At 40.0% G+C, this 19,296-nt stretch overlaps 1 protein-coding gene across 2 annotated transcripts; it reads right to left on the bottom strand.

Annotated features, from left to right (window-relative positions):
• Positions 1-41: 41 nt before the first annotated feature.
• On the bottom strand, positions 42-5,779 carry LOC111840614 (claudin-10-like). Of its 2 annotated transcripts, XM_072716573.1 has the most exons (5): positions 5,444-5,779; positions 4,314-4,475; positions 4,137-4,218; positions 3,497-3,604; positions 42-937 (listed from the first exon to the last, which is right to left on the bottom strand). In XM_072716573.1, exons 1-5 carry the CDS (start codon positions 5,673-5,675, stop codon positions 634-636), a joined length of 888 nt encoding a protein of 295 aa, XP_072572674.1. In that variant the 5' UTR covers positions 5,676-5,779; the 3' UTR covers positions 42-633. The 2 variants fall into 2 exon arrangements, with proteins under 2 accessions (XP_072572674.1, XP_072572675.1); XM_072716574.1 differs by lacking the exon at positions 4,314-4,475.
• Between the last annotated feature and the right edge of the window lie 13,517 nt (positions 5,780-19,296).

Genomic DNA, 19,296 nt, shown 5'->3' with positions numbered 1-19,296 from the left:
GACTGAGTCTCCTTTATAAAATTATGTAAAGCATACGGATTACCTCACTAAGGCTGTTTCAAGGGGAAACAAAAATTGAATCATTCAATAAATGCTCATGGGGTCTGACAGTAGTGTATGAGATCCTGCACAGAAAAAGCAATTTAACTGTTTAAACTCAGCACTGGGCCTGAAGAAATCATATGGTGAAGGTATACAGTGCATATGATCAGGAAAGACAGAAGCTTAAGAGCCTTTTTAACAGGACAAAAAGAAGTTATTGACATAATATCCTACTATGGCACAGCAAAGTATACAGAGGAAAGCAACGGTAACTAGCCTTCATCGACTCAAGAAGATCCCTTATGCTCTTCAAAGCACATAATCACACTATAGTTAATGTATGGAGCAGCTTCTAAATGCAGATGTTGCAACCTCTACATCAGAGGCATCTTCGGTCACTGTACTGTGGGATATTTATACATTAAGCTGTAAGAAAACGATTGAGCCCATTGTTGATTTATAGTCCAGAGGTACTTTTTGTTGTCATTTGTTGCTGTAGTGTACTGGGGCAATGTATTGTTAAATTTCTTCAGCTCACAGAATTTTGTAATTCCTTAGAGTCTTTGGCTTGTTCATTGTGTCTGTTACATGTCAAACGTAGGATTTCTTGCTTTGCTGGTTCACTGCTCCACTGGCCCTCGTGGGGACAGAGAGCTGTGGCACACAGCTCAGTTCAGAGTTGGGGTTGAGCTGGGACATGGTGGTGAAATCTGATACCAAGGCCACTTTGGCCTTAGAAGAGGAAGCCACAGACTTGAAGGAGATTTCTGACTTCAAGGAGGTCTTTGACTTGAAGGACAATTCGGACTTTGAGCATGACCTGGACTTCTCATTCAGTTTGACTTCCTCAATCTCTAACTCCTCTGGTATCAGGTCAGTAGTGGTTTTGGGCTGGCTATAGGTAGAAATTGGAGATGGGTTGAGGGAATACAAGTCATTAGAAAGTTTGTTTTCACCAGTATACTTCCATGCCACGAAAATGCTGACATATTTGCATATGACTCCCTAGTGCCTATATAATCTATGGCAGAAAGTGGCTGTATGACATCACTAGGTTTCACCATGCAATTCAATGTGTCCCCTAAAACACATCTGCTTTTATGTCATTGACAGTATTTATATATGACAGTATTTATGCACATTATTATCTCACTGTTTTTACTTATTTCTGCACATAGATATTACTAATTAGCATAATACCAGATCAGCTTGGATCAGTGTTATTGTACTTTTGATTTTTAATTTGCATAGTTTGTTTTATTTTCCTTTTTTTAAAACCCAATTTAGTTTTAGCTAGTTTTCAGTATTAATATTTCTATTTTATTTATATTTCAGTTTAAGTTTTTTAATATAATTTTCTTGGTAGAGTCTCAAGGTTGTAGAACTATTTTACAATGGATTCAGAAAGTATTCAGACCCTACTTTTTCACATTTTGTTATGATGCAGCCTTATGCTAAAATTGGTTCAATTCATTTTTTCCCTCATCTGTTCACACTCAATACCACATAATAACAAATTGAAAACAGAAACAAACTGAAATTTCTGCAAATTTATTAAAAAATAAAAAATTTGAGCATCACATTGAAATACACTACCTGGCCAAAAAAAATTGCACAGTTTATTATTTTTAATAGTTAGTTTGTGGTGCGCATTCTTTAATGCATTGTTTCCATATGCTTATGCTGCATCTAAAAAAAAATTTCATCCAGATTTGCATTAATTTCTCGTCAAGATCTTCTATTTATGATAGGTGAGTTGAACCACTCCGTAAAGTCTTCTTCATCACATCTCAAAGACTTTCAATGGGGTTAAGGTCAAAACTCTCTGCTGTCCAATTCACGTATGAAAATGATTCCTTGTGCTCCCTAAACCACTCTTTAACAGTTCAAGCCCTATGAATCTTGGCATTATCATCCCGGAATATCTCTATGCCTTTAGGTAAGAAAAAATCCATTGATGGGATAACGTGGCCATTCAGTAGATTCAGGTATTCAACTAACTTCACGTTATTGCTGCATAATGTTGCTAAGCTTTAATAAAGATGCTATCATTGGCATTTAAGTACCTGCTGATTTAAATTCAAGTAGTAACTTTTTTTTTGGCCAGGCACTGTATGTATTCAGACCCTTTGCTATGTCACCTGAAATTTAGCTCCGGTACATTTCCATTGACCATTTTTGAAATCTTTCTAAACATTTGCATATCATCTATGGTTAATTTAATTGATTGAACATGATTTGGAAAAAACACAACTGTCTTTATAATGGTCCTACAGTTCACAATGTATATCAGAGCAAAGACCAAGCCATGGGATCAAAGCAGAGCTTAGGTACAATATTGTGTTGAGGCAAATAATACCCAAGAAGATTCAAGGGTGTAATCACTGCCAAAGATGCTTAAACTAAGTACTGAGTAAAGGGTATTAATACTTAGTAATTTTATAAACACTTTAGTAATTTATAAACACATCCATAACAAACAATAATGCATTCATAAAGCATTATAAACATGGATATAAATAATTATCAAATGCCATACATTATAGCCATGTGTATTATGCATTATGAATGCTTTAAGAAACTTTCATCTATAATGCTCTTTAGATAATAATAGATACTTTATTGATCCCTGTGGGGAAATTGTTTTTATGCCTCCCTCAACTTGCTCTTTGTAGAGTAAGTTGTCTGTGAAGGGTAGCCACCTGGTGGGGCACCCAGGGAGCTGGGGGTTAAGGGCCTTGCTCAAGGAGCCACAGACATGCTGAGGCTGGGTTTGAACTGGTGACCTTGTGATTACAGGTACACAGGCTTAGCCCACTGAGCCACACGCTGCCCCTTTGTATAATGTATAATGCATTATAATGGCCGGTATAAGTACTTAGTAATGCTTAGCTTAATTTATTTAAATGTATTTTATTTAATTTTCATATCTCATTTTATTCTAGCTTATAAAAATGTTGGTAATACTTTACTTGAGGGGGCACAAGTAATTTAGTAAATGAGTTACTAGTCAAGTACGAATCATTAACAAATATAACGAGTGCATGAAATACATGAACTGTTATGATTCATTGATTAATGATGAACGAATATGAAATCAGTATGTAACACTTAGATTCTGGTTAATTAATACATTAAGTAAGAGTGTACTACTACATCATTTGTGTTGTGTTGCCAAAGTGTTTTCTTATACATTATTTTTAGTCAGTGATAATAATACTGGATTGGATAATAGTGATTCTAAATTTAGTCTTTATTTTGTTCTGGGTAGCCAATATGCATTTTAATTTGTTGGGGAAGCCTTCTGAGGGGTGGATGGGGGTCAAAGGGTGCTTGAGCCCTTTTCAACTGATGATCATGCAAAAACTCCCGATTTTCACTGCTCCTGAGAGCTGCTCTTCCCTGCAGCGCCAAAAAGATCTGCTTACTTCCGTCTGGCCAGTCTTGTACTCACCTTTTCTGACAGAGACGTTTGCAGACTGAGACGCAGTGGAAGGTGCCCCCTGTGATCTCAAGCATTGAACCCACCCAGCCGAGGAACAGAGGAGTTCCCAAATCAAATCTACAGACAGGAAAAGTGAGTCAGGCCCAACACTTCTGTTGAGAGGGGTCAGGCGACCATGTCCATTAACCACAAGACACACCCAAACTATAGGAAAGTATTCAATTAAACAGACAGAAGTTTTCCTGGGTTTGAACCCCTTAGCCCTGATGCTGTGAGCTGACAATGCACTCACCAGTACTATGAATTATATTTTCCTGCCATTCTCTGTGATCTTTCAGTCTTTCAATCTTTAATTTCTTTCTTTTATTTCTTTTCAAATATCTTTAAAGCACTGTTTACCCTGTGGCTAAAACAGTGCTATATAAAAATGAAATTTGATTAGTCGATTCATTGTTTGATTAACTAAATCATTAATCATTTTTACTGAATAACAATACTAGACCTGATTTCTGGAGTTGCCAAAGTAACTTACCTGAAGTGCCAGCATTAACAAAGGACAACACAGACTTATTTTATGATACAGGTCATTTTGCATCTAAACACTTATTTTTAAACTTTAGAACATTGTGCCATTAAGTGACATACTTACTTCAGTCCCTCGAAAAGGGGATTGAAGTACTCAACAGAGACGTGGTTTGCATAGAACACATAGCCAGTGAAGGACAGCATACCTAAGACAAGAGAGAGGATCAAGAGGAGCCCTAAGGTAGTTTTGGAGTCCCCAGGGTCACCCCCAGCCCAACCCCCTACAGATGTGTTCACCTACCGCTAATAATGTGGAAGAATCCACCTGAGAAGAGGATCCTTTTTTTCTGCCGCTCCTGTCCGCCAATGTAGGTGCACTCCATGCCCATGAAGCTCAACATGAAGGCCAGGATCCCCATGCTAAGCCCACCCATCAGCAGGCCCCTCACCACCTGGATGTGGTCTGGAGATCCCAAACCAGCACTTCAGCACGTGGTGCAGGATCGAGGTCCCAAGATCCATCCCCCACAACCCCAAAAAGGGAAATCCCATTCATTTCATACCCCATCCCTGTGTCAAATGGTTCTGCTCTTGCTTTCAAGCCTTGAATGCTCCTTACAGTATCATCATTATTAAAAGCTTGATTTGAGACAGAACATTTATAGGTTCTTCTTTTGAAATGGATTGTATGGTTGATTTCACCTTGCAAAAGCTCAGCACAATAGGACAATCATAACATATGAACGTATAAGGCACAGTCATCCTCCAAGGTAAACGTGAATATGTAAAAATGTCAAAACCTCTCAATGTAGATGAGAGAGGAATATTGCGGTTATTTCTCTACATTTTCTAAAAGTACAAAAAAAAGCTAATTAAGTTAAAAAATTAAGGATGATTGCATTTTGCAAAAAATAAAATTGCAATCAATCACATCAAAAGATGAAAAAAGGAAAAAAATGTCTGTACATGTACACATCACTTTATTCACATGGATTCATTCTATTGCTTTGCGTTTGCCAAATTCTAGTTTTGCTTTTTGGAACTTTCTGGATTTTTTTCCTAATATTTGAATCTGTGTTTGATTGAAGTCACAGATGCGGAACCCGTGAATACGGAGGGCCGACTGTACAGATGCTTTTCTCGAAAGACATAGAAGTGAGACAAATAGTACATTATAAAAAAACAGCTGACAGGGGGTCAACTAAATAAAGTAATTAAGTAAAGTTTCCAATGAATAGTACAATGGTACAAGTGTAAGTAGTACTGGAGCAAGTGCAATATCTTTCAAACGAAGTAAAAACCTAGCAAGACAACTGTTCAAACAACAGTCAAAGTGCAGGAGCATTCAGCAAAAACACAGTGTGGTGTAGGCCAGTAGAGGTATTCCTAGAATAGATGAGTCTTGAAAATGACAAGAGAAACAGCACTCACCTTCTACAGACCAGAAAATGGGAAAATCGATGCAGTTGGTGATGGCGGTGGAGCCAGTGTAGCAGGACTTCCACAGACTGGCCCAGTACCAAGCCACCTTCATGACACTGGAGCCACCCTGGCCACCAATGGAAGAGATCTTCCAGAACTCCATGGCCATGGTGCATGCCACAAAGATCCAGCCCAGCACGTTGAAGAGGAAGCCAAATATCTGCATTACGCGGATATTCATCCCAAGGGATTTTTTTTACTCAAGTTTCTTCTCTAGGGAACCTATCGTCGTTACTTGTGCACGGTGGACATCTCTACTACTGTAATCATGTGTTGCCCCCCAGATGGATGCCTGCCCAAAGAGTCCTTATATTAGGAGTGGATGAGGGGAGGCCCTTTCCCACAACCTGTTCCTGGTGAGAAGCAGTAACGTGCACTTTTCCCAGAACTTCGTGTTGATATGGGAGTATAATAGTGTCAACCTCAGCAATTTCTGTCCCTGCATCTCCCAGGGTTGTACCATTGCCAGGAGGGTGCATAGGTCCATAAGGGTTTCATTCAGCCTCATGTAATTTTGCCTTGACCCAACTTTAATGCCTTGACTATTTAGTGCTCCACTTGTTTTGTTGCCATATCTCTCTAGCATGGAACCACAAGTAATCTGTTTCCCATAAAACATATTGCCAAGTCTTTGATTTATTTATTAACTTCATTAATTGACCTATTTACCTGCTTATTTTGCAGGACCAAATGAAACTGCTCAATTATCTGGTGGAAAAGGGGCCTGCATCGAGTGGACCCAGTCCAACCAGTTCAGCTCCACACTTTCCTTTCTGGAAGTGTCTCACACTGATGGTTGTTGATGGTGGAGTTTGCCTGCATGATAATGCTGATTGGGGTACACTGCAAGCAAAGGCACAATAGAGCAGTTACAACTTTCTGTGTGATGTGTGACACATATGAAGGGTAATCATAAAAATATTACTGTGATATTAATAGGACTGTGATGTTAATATTAATCTTAATCAGTTTGGGTTTTGTATGGTTTTCAAGTTACTTCATTTCTGTAAAGGTTCTATACTATTATGCCATGTACTGTACATGTACAAATTATTAATTGACTTTTCACTGAAATTATGTTTCATGGTCAGAAACATAATTTCAGTGAAAAGTCAATTAAATTACTATTACTTTATAAAAAGTACTCTTTCATGCAAAAGTTAATACAAAATTTGTATACTCGTGAGAAATTGAGAGCAGCTCTTTGCATGCACATTATCTGAACATCCTTTTCCTTTAATGCAGCATCTGTTTCTAACCGATTTGAACATGCCTTTTTACTCAAATCTATGACATATTGAGACTAGAGCTGTTTCATTACTGCTTGGATATTGCAAGAACTTTTTTTAACATCCTCTGGTGGTTCTTTTAGATACAAATCCACAAGTCTCATGGCATCAGTTTGGGTGAATAACGATTTGTGACGGAGACCCTTTTTTCCTTTGCATGTGGGGGGACCCCTGTGTACACATATTAAATAAATGGGTAACTTCTCCTGTGACAAGGTATTGGAGTTTTAATTAATCCGTCCAAAATTTTTGACTATTGTAGTTCATGTTCGGAGCATCTGGCAGAGGCCTCTGTACGGGAGATTTTGAGCTCACACCATTGGCAGAACTTGTCATGCATCCCAAGGGAGGCTGGAGCCCAAAAGGGCAATGATCCAGGTCTTCATTGCTGAGATGGCTCTGCAGAGATGTAGTTGTAAGGTTCTTAGTGCCAGTCACAGTGGAAATCCCCAAATCTGGTGGTGGAGACCAACAGTGAAGGGACTCGTCAGGCTGAAGAGGGAAGGCCAATGGCTAATGGACCCCAGTATATCATCTCCTACAAAAATAATGTATGTCTTAACTTAATGTATAACGTGTATTTGATGTAATATACATTCTTCACAGATCCTACTTTGTTCCTGCCTTTATTTGTGGTTTGTGGCTTTGCCAAAGGCTCTGTAGCAGTGGTGAGTATCTTTCAAATATGTCTTTTCTATTCTATGTAGTGTAAATGTTCAATATATACTTTGTAACCAATTTTTTTTTGCATAGTAATCATGGGGTGTTCAGCATATTTTTCAAGTAGTTCAGAATTTTTAAATCATTATAAGCTAAAACATCCTCAATTTGGACACACCACTCGTTACCCCAGTACATATCTGAACTGTCCATGCAGTTCATATACAGTGATATACAGTGGTACCTCAACCCATGAACAGTCCTGTTCACGAACAAATCGGGTTACAAACCAGATGTTTGAAAATTTTTTGTATCGGATCGTGAACCGTGTTTCAGGCTGCGAACACACAAACATCCACCAAAAGTGCCCCAAAGACCCACCCGAAACACGAAGAAGTGTACATTATGCCCAAGAATGGTTGTGGTATGTATAAAAAACTTGTTGTACATGTATTCCACGATTATACAATTCCGTGGTAAGACCCCACCTAGAATATTGTGTGCAGGTTTGGTCACTATACCTTAAAAGGACATTGCTGCCTTGGAAAAGGTTCAGCATAGGGCTACAAAAATGATTCCTGGTCTTAGAGGAATGTCTTATGAGGAGAGGTTAGCTGAGCTGAATCTGTTCAGCCTCGCGCAAAGGAGATTAAGGGGGGACATGATCCAGGTATAAGGTTCTAACAGGTCTCGATACTGTTCAGCCAAATGTCTACTTTAATATTAGTTTAAATACTAGAACTCGTGGCCATAGGTGGAAATTAGCGGGAGAACATTTTAAACTGAATTTAAGAAAACACTTCTTTAACTACACGCTGTGTAGAGTAGGGGATAGTCTTCCTGCTAGTGTAGTGCAAGCTAAAACCCTGGGTTCCTTTAAATCAGAGCTAGATAAGATTTTAACAACTCTGAGCTATTAGTTAAGCTCTCCCCAAACGAGCTTGATGGGCTGAATGGCTTCCTCTCTTTTCTTATTTTTTCTTTCTCTCATTTCTTATGTTCTTAAATGGTAGCAGGCAAAGCACAGCAACATCTCTACTTTCTGAAAAGGCTAACTGTTATGGCGCAGGCAGGAAAAAGGTAACGATCCACTAGCGGCTCCAAGACAAAAAGGGGTTTATTAAAGAAACAGAACACACTGGGGTAAAATACTAAACAAAAGGACCAGGAGGGGTCCAAAACAAGCTGGGAGAAATAAGAATGAACTAAAGAAACCACTAAGTAACACAACTAAGGAACTGGGCTTAAACAGGGAGCAGGAAAAGTAAACCAAGCAGTTCACAACTAACAGTAACCATGGACACACATACACGAACATGACAATTAATCAACTGGGACAGAGCAACAAGCAACAGGTGTGAGTTACAACAATGAGCACAGAACTGGGGATTTCTAGCAAACATGGAAGCAAGGAAACACTAACCACACTAGGAATTACTACACTAAAGTAACATGAAATCAAAATACAAATAGGAATGGAGGTGAACAGGACAAAGGCAGGGCAAACCTATAACTGGGAAACAAAACAAAGTAACAAACACTTGGGAAACAAAAACAAGAAATACAAATAAAAGAGGTGAGAATGGCCCCTGGCTAGCCTCAAACCCATGCCCAGAGAGTTACAGTCTCTCAGCCTACTGAGCTAAGCAGCAGTTTAGGAAATAGGCACTAGGGATTAGACACACTGGGGCTAAAAAAGGCAAGTAACAGAGAGGAGACACAAAGAGCAAGGATGGAAGGGCACTGACCCTGATAGCCAACCTCACTCAGAAGCTGTTGGTTAACTTTCACACTATATAGAGAGCATCTTGACTAACTGCATGGCAACGTGGTACAGTAGCTATACCAAAGCTGCTAAAAAAGCCTTGCAGAGGGTTTTAAAAAAACAGCACAAAACATTGTTGGCATTGAATTGCCATCACTTGAACACCTACTGTGACAGAGATGGGCTAAAAACATCATGAAGGACATCACTCATTCTGGATATATTTTGCTTAAACTGCTCCCATCAGCCAGGCACTTCACATCAATCTGCACAGACTAAAAAATAGCTTTTTCCCAACATCCATAAACATGCTGAACACTGAATCCACTCAGTCTGAGATAATCTCTAATGTTATATATAAGAAGTTACATTATGTTGGTAATAATAATCCACTCGTTCAGTCACAGACATGAGTTCAGAACAACCGCTCCATCTTTATTATTTTCCTTCCCCCACATTCCCATAACTTCCTAATTTTTGCTGTCCCCAATGCATGTGTGCCATCTAGTGGAAACAACAATACATGACATCCCCCCTTACTTGGCTTTATACTCTATAAGTACACCATTTAAAGTAGACTGTCCTCCCATTCGTGGCTAGAATCCTAAAGAAACATAAAATGCTTCACTATGGACTACTCAACACAAAGATGTACCAAACTATACATCTCTTTAATTATGTATATCTATATATCTTATATATGTCTTAAATTGAACAGGCACTGGTTGTCAACAAAACATCTTTTTTTCATCATTTCCCTTGTTTTTACATGACATTAATCTGAATTTTAACCTTAATATCCATCCATTTCCCAAACTGCTTATCCTTCTGGGTAGTGGAGGGGTCTGCTGCCTATCCTGGAAGCTACAGGCACGAGGCAGGGAACAAACCAGGATGGGGGGCCAGCCCATTGCAGGGCACACACACACTATTTATTCACATCTACGGGCAATCTAGTAACTCCAATTAGCCTCAGCATGTCTTTGGACTGGGGGGGGAAACCAGAGTACCCGGAAGAATCCCCACGACGACATGGGGAGAACATGAAAATTCCATACATATGGAACCCAGGCAGAGACTCGAACCCTGGAGTGAGGCAACAGTGCTAACCACTGCACCACCATGCCACCCCCTTAACCATCATATTACTTTCCCATATAACTACCTGTTATCAATCATTGTATGACATAATCAAACAGTTTTGGTAGTAGCTTGATCTTCCGGTGGGGTCTGTCCCTCTTTTGCATCAGGTTTTCAGCCTGTGGTGTCTCAGCCAAGCCTGTTGGGGCAGGTGCATCTCTGTTCTGTACTTCTTCAGTCCATGCCATTTGTGTTGTGTTTGTTGACTGCGGTATTGGGTCTTCTTGTTGGAACTTCTTCACAAATGTTGTATTTCTAGTGTACATGGCTCCTTTTGGAGACTGGACCACAACACTGTTTCCGACTTTGCTCATGACTCTGTGTGGCATCTTCTTGAATGTCGTCGAGAGATTGTCTGTCTTGTCCTGTCTCAGGAGAACCTGGTCCCCCACTGACACTGGTGACTCCGCTGCTCTCCTCCTAATATCAGCAGCTATCTTGTACTTCCCTTTTTGTTTTGCATCCATGTCCTGGGCCTCCAGGTCATCCTGTGGAGTGCTTATGTCCAGGAGTTTCCAACTCACATTCCTCAAGAAGAGCAACTCAGGTGGACTGCGGCCTGTGGTGGAGTGGTTAATTGACCTGTAACCAGTCACATAGTTTCGTAACTCTTGCCTCCAATCAAGGCCTTCAACCTGTGTGATGCATATTTTTTTCATGCATCATTGATGCATTTTGTCTCTCCATTTCTCCGTTAGCCTGGGTCCAGTTTGGTGTTGTTTTTACACGTCTTATTCTGTTTGTCTGACAGAAATCCTGGAACTGGTATAACAGAAACTGTGGGATCTGAGTATAATCAGAAGGCCATGTCGACTGAATATCTCTTCCATGCAGTCAATTACCTTGTGTGTTGTGGTTGACTGCAGGATGGCATATTCATAGAATCTGCTGTAGTAATCTACTACTACTAATATTGAGTGTCCTGATGGCAAGGTCCAGCCATGGTCCCTCTGGTAATGGGTTTGGCTTTAAGGGCTCGGGCACATTGGGTCGTGCTACTACTTGGCATGCGTGATAGGATTTTACATGTTTTTCTGCCGCATGGTCCATTCCTGGCCACCATGCCTTGCTCATAAGATGTTATTTGATGTCCATAATGCAGGAATGTCCCTCGTGAGCCAAGGTAAGAGCTCTAGCTCCCAATTCATAGGCTAACACAAGCTGTGTCCCCCTCAATACCAGTTGTCCCATCATGCAGAATTCATTGGCTATTGGTGCATATGCCTGGCACCTGTCATAGCAGTCACTCTGGATTGCCTGTCTTGAATACCCAGTGTTGCTGCTAATATCTGAAACACAAATACAGTGGTACCTCAGAACTCAAATTTAATCCGTTCAGAACTTGGATCGAATCCTAAAAAGTTTGAGATCTGATCTAATTTTTCCCATAAGAAATAATGAAAAACCAATTAATTGGTTCCCGGCCCCAAAAAATTACAACCAAATATGTTTTTTTTTAGCATTTAAACACAAAATGAACCGGATAAAACAAGAAGGGCATATACTGTACTAAACACATCTAAGCACATTTATCAAAACAGTAATTTGTAAAGTAAGAAAATAAATGTATCCAAACAATGTGTAAAGTAAAAAAAAACAATGTGTCCTGCCCCCATCGGCCGCTCCTTCCGTGTGCCACGCCCCCTCGTTAACCCCGTGTGATCAGCTGTTTCTGGTTGTTTTCATTAGCCCTCTGTATTTCGTCCGCGTTTCAGTTTTTTTCCCTAGTCCGGCCATTGTATTGTCCGTCTGCGTTTTGCCTACCTTACCTTTAATTAAATCCCGTATTCCCCGATACCCTGACGTCTGCGCCTTTGTCTCCATTCCATCCCCGCTCGGCACGACAATATTATTATAATTAAATGTATTAATGGTTTATTATTAATATTAAAATAATTAATAAGAATTTTTTATTTTTACATGTATTTTATTATATAATAATAATTACTGTTACTGTCTATCATTGTCTAAATGTATTTTTACTGTCTAAATATATATATTCAGCTAGTGTAAACATGCACGATGCTATCACAGCTGAGACTGAAGCTGTACCCTTTGTTTCCGCTGAGAGACGTGCCACGTGACTTATTTCCCCGCGTGTACAAGTTATCTTAGGTCGGCGTTCACGGTTTGAATTATGAGAATCCGATCGAGCTCTAGGTAATTTTTTTTCGAACTAGTTGGTTCGACTTTTAAGAAATTCGAGTTCTAATGAGTTCGAGAACTGAGGTACCACTGTATAATGAACATAAGAACATAAGAACTATACAAACGAGAGGAGGCCATTCGGCCCATCGAGCTCGCTTGGGGAGAACTTAACTAATAGCTCAGAGTTGTTAAAATCTTATCTAGCTCTGATTTAAAGGAACCCAAGGATTCAGCTTGCACTACGTTATCAGGAAGACTACTCCATACTCTGACTACACGCTGTGTAAAGAAGTGCTTCCTTAAATCCAGTTTGAAATGTTCTCCCGCTAATTTCCACCTATGGCCACGAGTTCTTGTATTTGAACTAATGCTGAAGTAACTTTTCGGTTGAACAGCATCCAAACCTGTTAGAATCTTATAGACCTGGATCATGTCCCCCCTCAGTCTCCTTTGCTTGAGGCTGAACAGATTTAGCTCAAATAACCTTTCCTCGTATGACATTCCTCTAAGACCAGGAATCATTCTTGTGGCCCTACGCTTCACCTTTTCTAAGGCCACAATGTCCTTTTTAAGATATGGTGACCAAACCTGCACACAATATTCTAGGTGAGGTCTCACCAAGGAATTGTATAATCTTAGCATTACCTCCCTTGACTAAATGTTTAGGTCTTCCTGCTTCAGCAGCCTGTGAAAGGTTATTTAGCATTGCAGGACTTGCCTTCAGCCCTAGAAAAGTGAAAAACAACTTATTTTGAAGATGAACAGCAGATTTTTCATTTTCCAGTAATGGCCATTGAAATTAATGGGGGGAGGAGGAGGGAGGAAGCCCATGGTTTTGAACATGAAGAGCATTTGTTCAGGGATAGAGTAAAGAAAGAATCCAGGGAGGGATTGATTGACTGAGCGAGGGGATAAATGGAGGAAATAATTAACAAAAGTATAACCGCTCCTAATGTTTTTCTTCTGTCAGAAATTAGATCACGATTCAACTGATGTCCAACACGATATTTTAATTTTTTCTTCCATCGACGTAACAAATCACACCATGAAACACCGTAAAAAAATTGAAATAAAGAAATATTACCATTACAACTTCATTTTTACAAAATTCTTTCACCATTATATATACAATGATCATTCGCGGGTCTTAAGTAAGCAATCTACATGTTTCTACTGCGTTTTCAAGACAGCGCAAAATCACTAACATACATATTAAAACAAGAAAAGGCAAAACAGTGACATACCGTGTGCTCCTTCTGACAAGAGTTAGGAGACATTACTGCATTATGACATCTTTCTTTCAATCCTTTTTGATTTTCTTTTCTTAGCCGTTGTTCACTCCGCTTGCTAACCTTCCCTTCCTTCCGCTGCTCATTACGCTAGGTCATGTGGTTACGTAACACTCTATTACAAGAAACACTCTAAATTAAACCTTTTACAAATAATATTGCAAATACTGACATGTTGCCAACAAAATGAAAAAAAATACATTCACTGAACAAAATACAAATAAATATTAAATAAATGCATAAGCACCAATTTCCTGGCGACAGCTACAAGAAGGTAATGTGAATTTTGTTGTTTGGATTTTTAAGTCTTCAATGCACAATAGGCTTCATTTACAGTTTTTTACGATTGTTTACACTCTAAAATAAAAATTTCCACACAATTTGCAAAATTCTACTCCAAGGAGCAAAACACCGCCACAGATTTGCACAACATTACACACAATGTCTGCTTCACTCTTTTTGCAAAACATTACACACAGTGATTTGTAAAACTCTACACACATTTCGACACCTTACACACAGAAAAGGATTGTGAGGTTACTTCCTTGTCATTACAAAGCCCCGGATTGCCAATGACCACACTAATGAACGAATTGGATAATCACATCCACAAGGTGTGGAAGCACACATGTGCTAATTTGAAAATGCAGCACTCAGGTGTGCTATAAAAGGCAGCAGGTGAGTTCACCTGTATTCATCAAAAATGGAAGGAGCTAGAAGAAGGGTGAGAATGAGAGGGGGAGCTCAAAGAGGAGAAGAAGGAGGTAGAGGAAGAGAAGGAGGTAGAGGAAGAGGAGAAGGAGGTAGAGGAAGAGGCCTAGGAAGAGGAGGAGGAGGCCCAGGTAGAGGAAGAGGAGAAGGAGATAGAGGAAGAGGCCCAGGTAGAGGAAGAGGTACAGAAGGACTTGAAGAGTTGATAGAACCTGAACAAAGAAGACGAGGACCAAATTTGACTCAAGAAATCCGTGCAACACTTATTGACCATGTTATCAACCATGGACTGACACTGATGGAAGCTGGGCAAAGAGTTCAACCAAATCTCAGCAGAAATACTGTTGCGTCAGTAATTCGGACATTTCATCGAGAAAACAGGTAAGCTAACCACACAGTACATTGAAACTTAAGCTTGCTGTACTTATCATCAATATTGTTTACTGTGACATTTGACAGTAGGCTGCATGTGTATTTTTTTATATATACAGTATATTTTTCACATAGGATTGAGGGTCGAGGACACCAAGGTGGAAGGGGCCCTACAGTATGTTCACCCATGCACAAGAGGCCGCCATTGTGAACATGGTTATGGCCAATAATTGTATCAGGCTGCGAGAAATCCAAGCCAATATCATCAACGATGACCGTATTTTCAATAACATCCAACGAGTCTCTCTGTCAACATTAGCTCGAATCCTCAAGAAAAATCAAGTACACATGAAGCAACTGTATCGGGTACCATTTGACAGAAATTCAGAGAGAGTGAAACATCTGCGCACTGAGTATGTGGAGGTATGTATTGTTCATTTTACTGCTATGGTGTGGTATTGTGCACTGCTCATAATGTTCTGGCACAAAAAAAAATGTGCAATAGATATTGAATAGCATCCTATTGTCTTTTACTGTGTTTCAGAGAGTCTTGCAAATGGATGCAGAACAAATTCAGCATGAATTTATATATGTGGATGAGGCTGGATTTAACCTTGCAAAAACACGAAGACGAGGGAGAAATGTAATTGGACACAGGGCAATCACCAATGTGCCAGGGCAGCGAGGGGGTAACATCACCCTCTGCGCTGCTATCACAAAAAATGGGGTCCTCCACCACCATGCAAATCTGGGACCCTATAATGCAAATCTAATACTTGCATTTCTTGACAGATTGCACGAGATTGTCACAGCATTAAACCAAGTGGACCAGATGCGGTACATTGTCGTTTGGGACAATGTCTCATTCCATCGGGCTGCTCTGGTCCAGAATTGGTTCCATGATCACCCTGAATTTGAAGTCTTATACCTTCCCCCATACTCCCCCTTCCTGAATCCAATCGAAGAGTTTTTTTCAGCATGGCGGTGGAAGGTATACGACCTGCGGCCCTATGACCGTTTGCCCCTCATTCAGGCCATGGAGCAGGCATGTGATCAAATCGAAGCAGCTTCTGTGCAGGGGTGGATTCGTCACTCAAGGCGATTCTTCCAACGGTGCCTTGCCAATGAAGACACAGCCTGTGATGTGGATGAAATCTTATGGCCTGATCCAGCCAGACGGAGAGATGAGGAATAGTTATAGTATTTCTGTTGCTTTTTTTTTTCAGAGTCAAACTGTATGTACCTCATGCAGTAATTTTTATTTGTCTATAGATTTTATTTGTTTCATTGATTTCATTGTTTGTTGATTCCTGTAACTGATTATGGTAAGAAATACTGTATTTCTTGAATTGAAATAAATACTTGAAATATTCAGTCTGCAGCATCAGTGTTGTGCAGTGCTTGATAAGTTTATAGTAGGCCTATTTGTGTACATTCTCCCTATATCTCAAACTAATCATGAAGAATGTTGTGGGTTTGTCACTATTTCTTTTTATTACTGTTATGTATCGAAATGATCCCTTACATAACAATGTCTGCCCAAAAATCTAGCACATGCTACTTCCTAAAATTACTTTTTTTACAAATGTGTTTTTTATTTATCACAGCAGTGTGAAACTGTCTGCAATAGTGTCTGATCATTGAGGACTGTGTTGGTTAAATGAAAACTAATAGCATTTTCACAAATATGTGTGTATGTTTTGACTGAAGTGTGTCATTTTGCAAACAATCTAGGAATTCTGCAAATTGAGTGTGGTTGTAGGAGCCTAAATGCTTTTCATATGATAAGGAGGGCGGGGACACGTGGTTGGAGAGAGAGAGGTTAGATTGGAGCGAAATAGTTTTTTGACCTCCTGAAAAGATTGCTCTCGAATTTGGATATAAATGTATTTATTTTATTTTGGGGATAAAATTTTATGTTTGTAATATTTGTTAAAGGCTCTAAGTAAACAGTTAAGTTTGCAAAGCAGTTTCTTGGAGTTTTATGGAGTGGATTGGGACGGGAGAATCTTTCGAGCGTCAAGCTAAGCTTCATTAGGAACACAAGAACCTACATTTTTAGTCAAAAAACTCGCTCTTCAAGGATTACTGTATTTGGAAAGGATTGGCTGGATATAGAGAACGATTGCAAGGAAATATTTTATCGACTTGACGACTAATTTGGAAACAAAGGCGACGGGCGTAAATTGCAACGGATTGGCCGCGCTGCTACTTGCTAACTCGAACGGTAAGAAAAGGCTTTCTTTCCTTTCTACTTATATACGCAGTAAAAAGGTAAGCGCTAGCATTTCAGCTAATTATTGTGAATGTGGAACGGTTAACACAAAACGTAAAGAAGCCCGGTTGACATGGAACAGCAAGAAGAAAAACGAACTGTAAAAATGACCGAAAAGGCTATGGAAGAGCGCAAGTCCAGACAAATACAAGCACGTAAGAGCAAGCTAGCCCAATTAACTAACTAGCATGATGAGACAAATTGAAGAATTAATGACCGATGATGCAAACGCTGACGTTGTTAAGAATAAGCTGCGAGTCGAATTCAGTGGTTTGCAGCAACAATTCACGGATTTAAATGATATATTACAACGTTTCATGAGTGAAGAAGAATTCTTGGATAATCAGAAGAATTGGTTTGAGCCGAAGCATGCATCAATGAATGATTTCTTTTGGAAATGTGAAAACTGGATGAAAGGTGTCATGGAGCGCACTGAGCGTGCTAAGGAAAATGAAAGGGTTCGAACTGATAAGTCTGTGTACTCAAAATCATCCGCTAAACGCTCTAAAAGGTCCAGTTCACAATGCACTAGCGTGACATCAACGTCTTTAATGAAAATTAGAGCAGAAATAGAACGTGCATCCTTAAATGACAGCCACAGCCGCCAGAAAAAGTTTAGCAAATCCGCCGGTGCTGGCATGGTGAGTCCAAAGGTGAATTATTTTCAGGACACCCGACCACACAATTTTCTGACCATAACCCTGCATGAACATGCAAAGAGATTCCATGCAAGACAGGACATGCAGACAAAGTTTTAAAACATTGTTATTCTTCAAAACACCTTCATACTGAAATGCTGCGCATTTAATATTTGCCTCGCACATTTTTGGGCTGTGTGCCTGTTTGAAAGCATACTGACAGATTCATGAGTGTGATCTAGTTTGCCTCGTGACAGGTTGAAAAAACACATCACTGGAACCTCAGGTGTAGGTTCAGAGTGTGATATATACCACCCCCTGTCTTAACCAAATGACAATGTACCTCACAGCGCAAAATGATCCCAGCAAAGGGGGGGGGATGGAGGGTGTAGCACTTTTTCCTCGGTTCCTTTGCATGGAGTAAAAGACGGGTGGTGTCAGGAGCCAGCAAATCAATGCAGTCTACAGAAAGTGGTCACTGTTAACACAGACCAAACTCCATAGCCTGACAAATTAATTCAAAAAGAGAAGCAGGACTGGTGGGAGGGGTATGCAAGCATTCTCAATAGGGGAAGAGGCAACAAACAAGCCAATCAGCTCTCAGCTAAATATTATGTTATCCTACTGACATGGTGGGGTTATGTACATTTCTGGACTGTAGCGATCTTTTCGGTCACATGCCCTTAAACTCTTTTCTAGTTGGAAATAGGGGCTGTTCTGCTAACAAAATCCAGGACTAGATGGCTATGTTGTTAGATGTGATTATCCCACTAGATAACAAAGGTAGAGGAATTGCAAGTAAGGCCGAAGGCCCAATGATACCAAACCAGTTCTGTATAAAGAGAGATGCTTTGCGACCACTGAATGTAAAGTCCTTGGATGGATCAGAACCACTGACAAGAGCATGCAATTAATACAACAGCATTGCTAACATGCAACATAGTTGCAATTTATTCAAAATGGAGAAGTTTGGTATTAGAAAGTAGCAACATGCATGTGCAACAAAAACATATTAACACAGTACAATGGTTTGATTAAACAAAAAATTCCAAAAAATACATACATACACACAGTATGAGGCAGGGAGGGGACCTGTAAGACAACAAGGAAATTATTTCTTGGAATGAAAGGCCTGTCAAGCCCTACGTAACACCAGCAACAAAGGGACAACCTCAAAGGAGCTAGGGCTACCCAGAGGGCATGAGCCTAAGGAGCAGGAATGAACACGCCCATGATAATTAACGTGATGACTTGAGCACAGTAACTGACAAAAACAGAGTAGTGCAGAAGTCCATTGCATGCCTCCAGGGTGGGGAATGCCTTTCTCCAAGAATGACTCCCTTTTAATACCCTTTCCACATGTACAGTTGGAGGTGTCATTGAAGGTGTTGAAGTAAAATGCCATGGGTCACAGCAGTACCTTGCTGTTGGAGATATGAATGCACAACCTTCTGACAAACTGGGAGCACACAGACGACTCAAGGCCCCCCTCGTTCCATCCTGGGTGGATGGGCT

The sequence above is a fragment of the Paramormyrops kingsleyae genome, chromosome 1 (genome assembly GCF_048594095.1).
Source record: "Paramormyrops kingsleyae isolate MSU_618 chromosome 1, PKINGS_0.4, whole genome shotgun sequence".
NCBI lineage: Eukaryota > Metazoa > Chordata > Actinopteri > Osteoglossiformes > Mormyridae > Paramormyrops > Paramormyrops kingsleyae.
The sequence above is the reverse complement of the archived record's forward strand: the minus strand, read 5'-3'. Positions and strand labels throughout refer to the sequence as shown.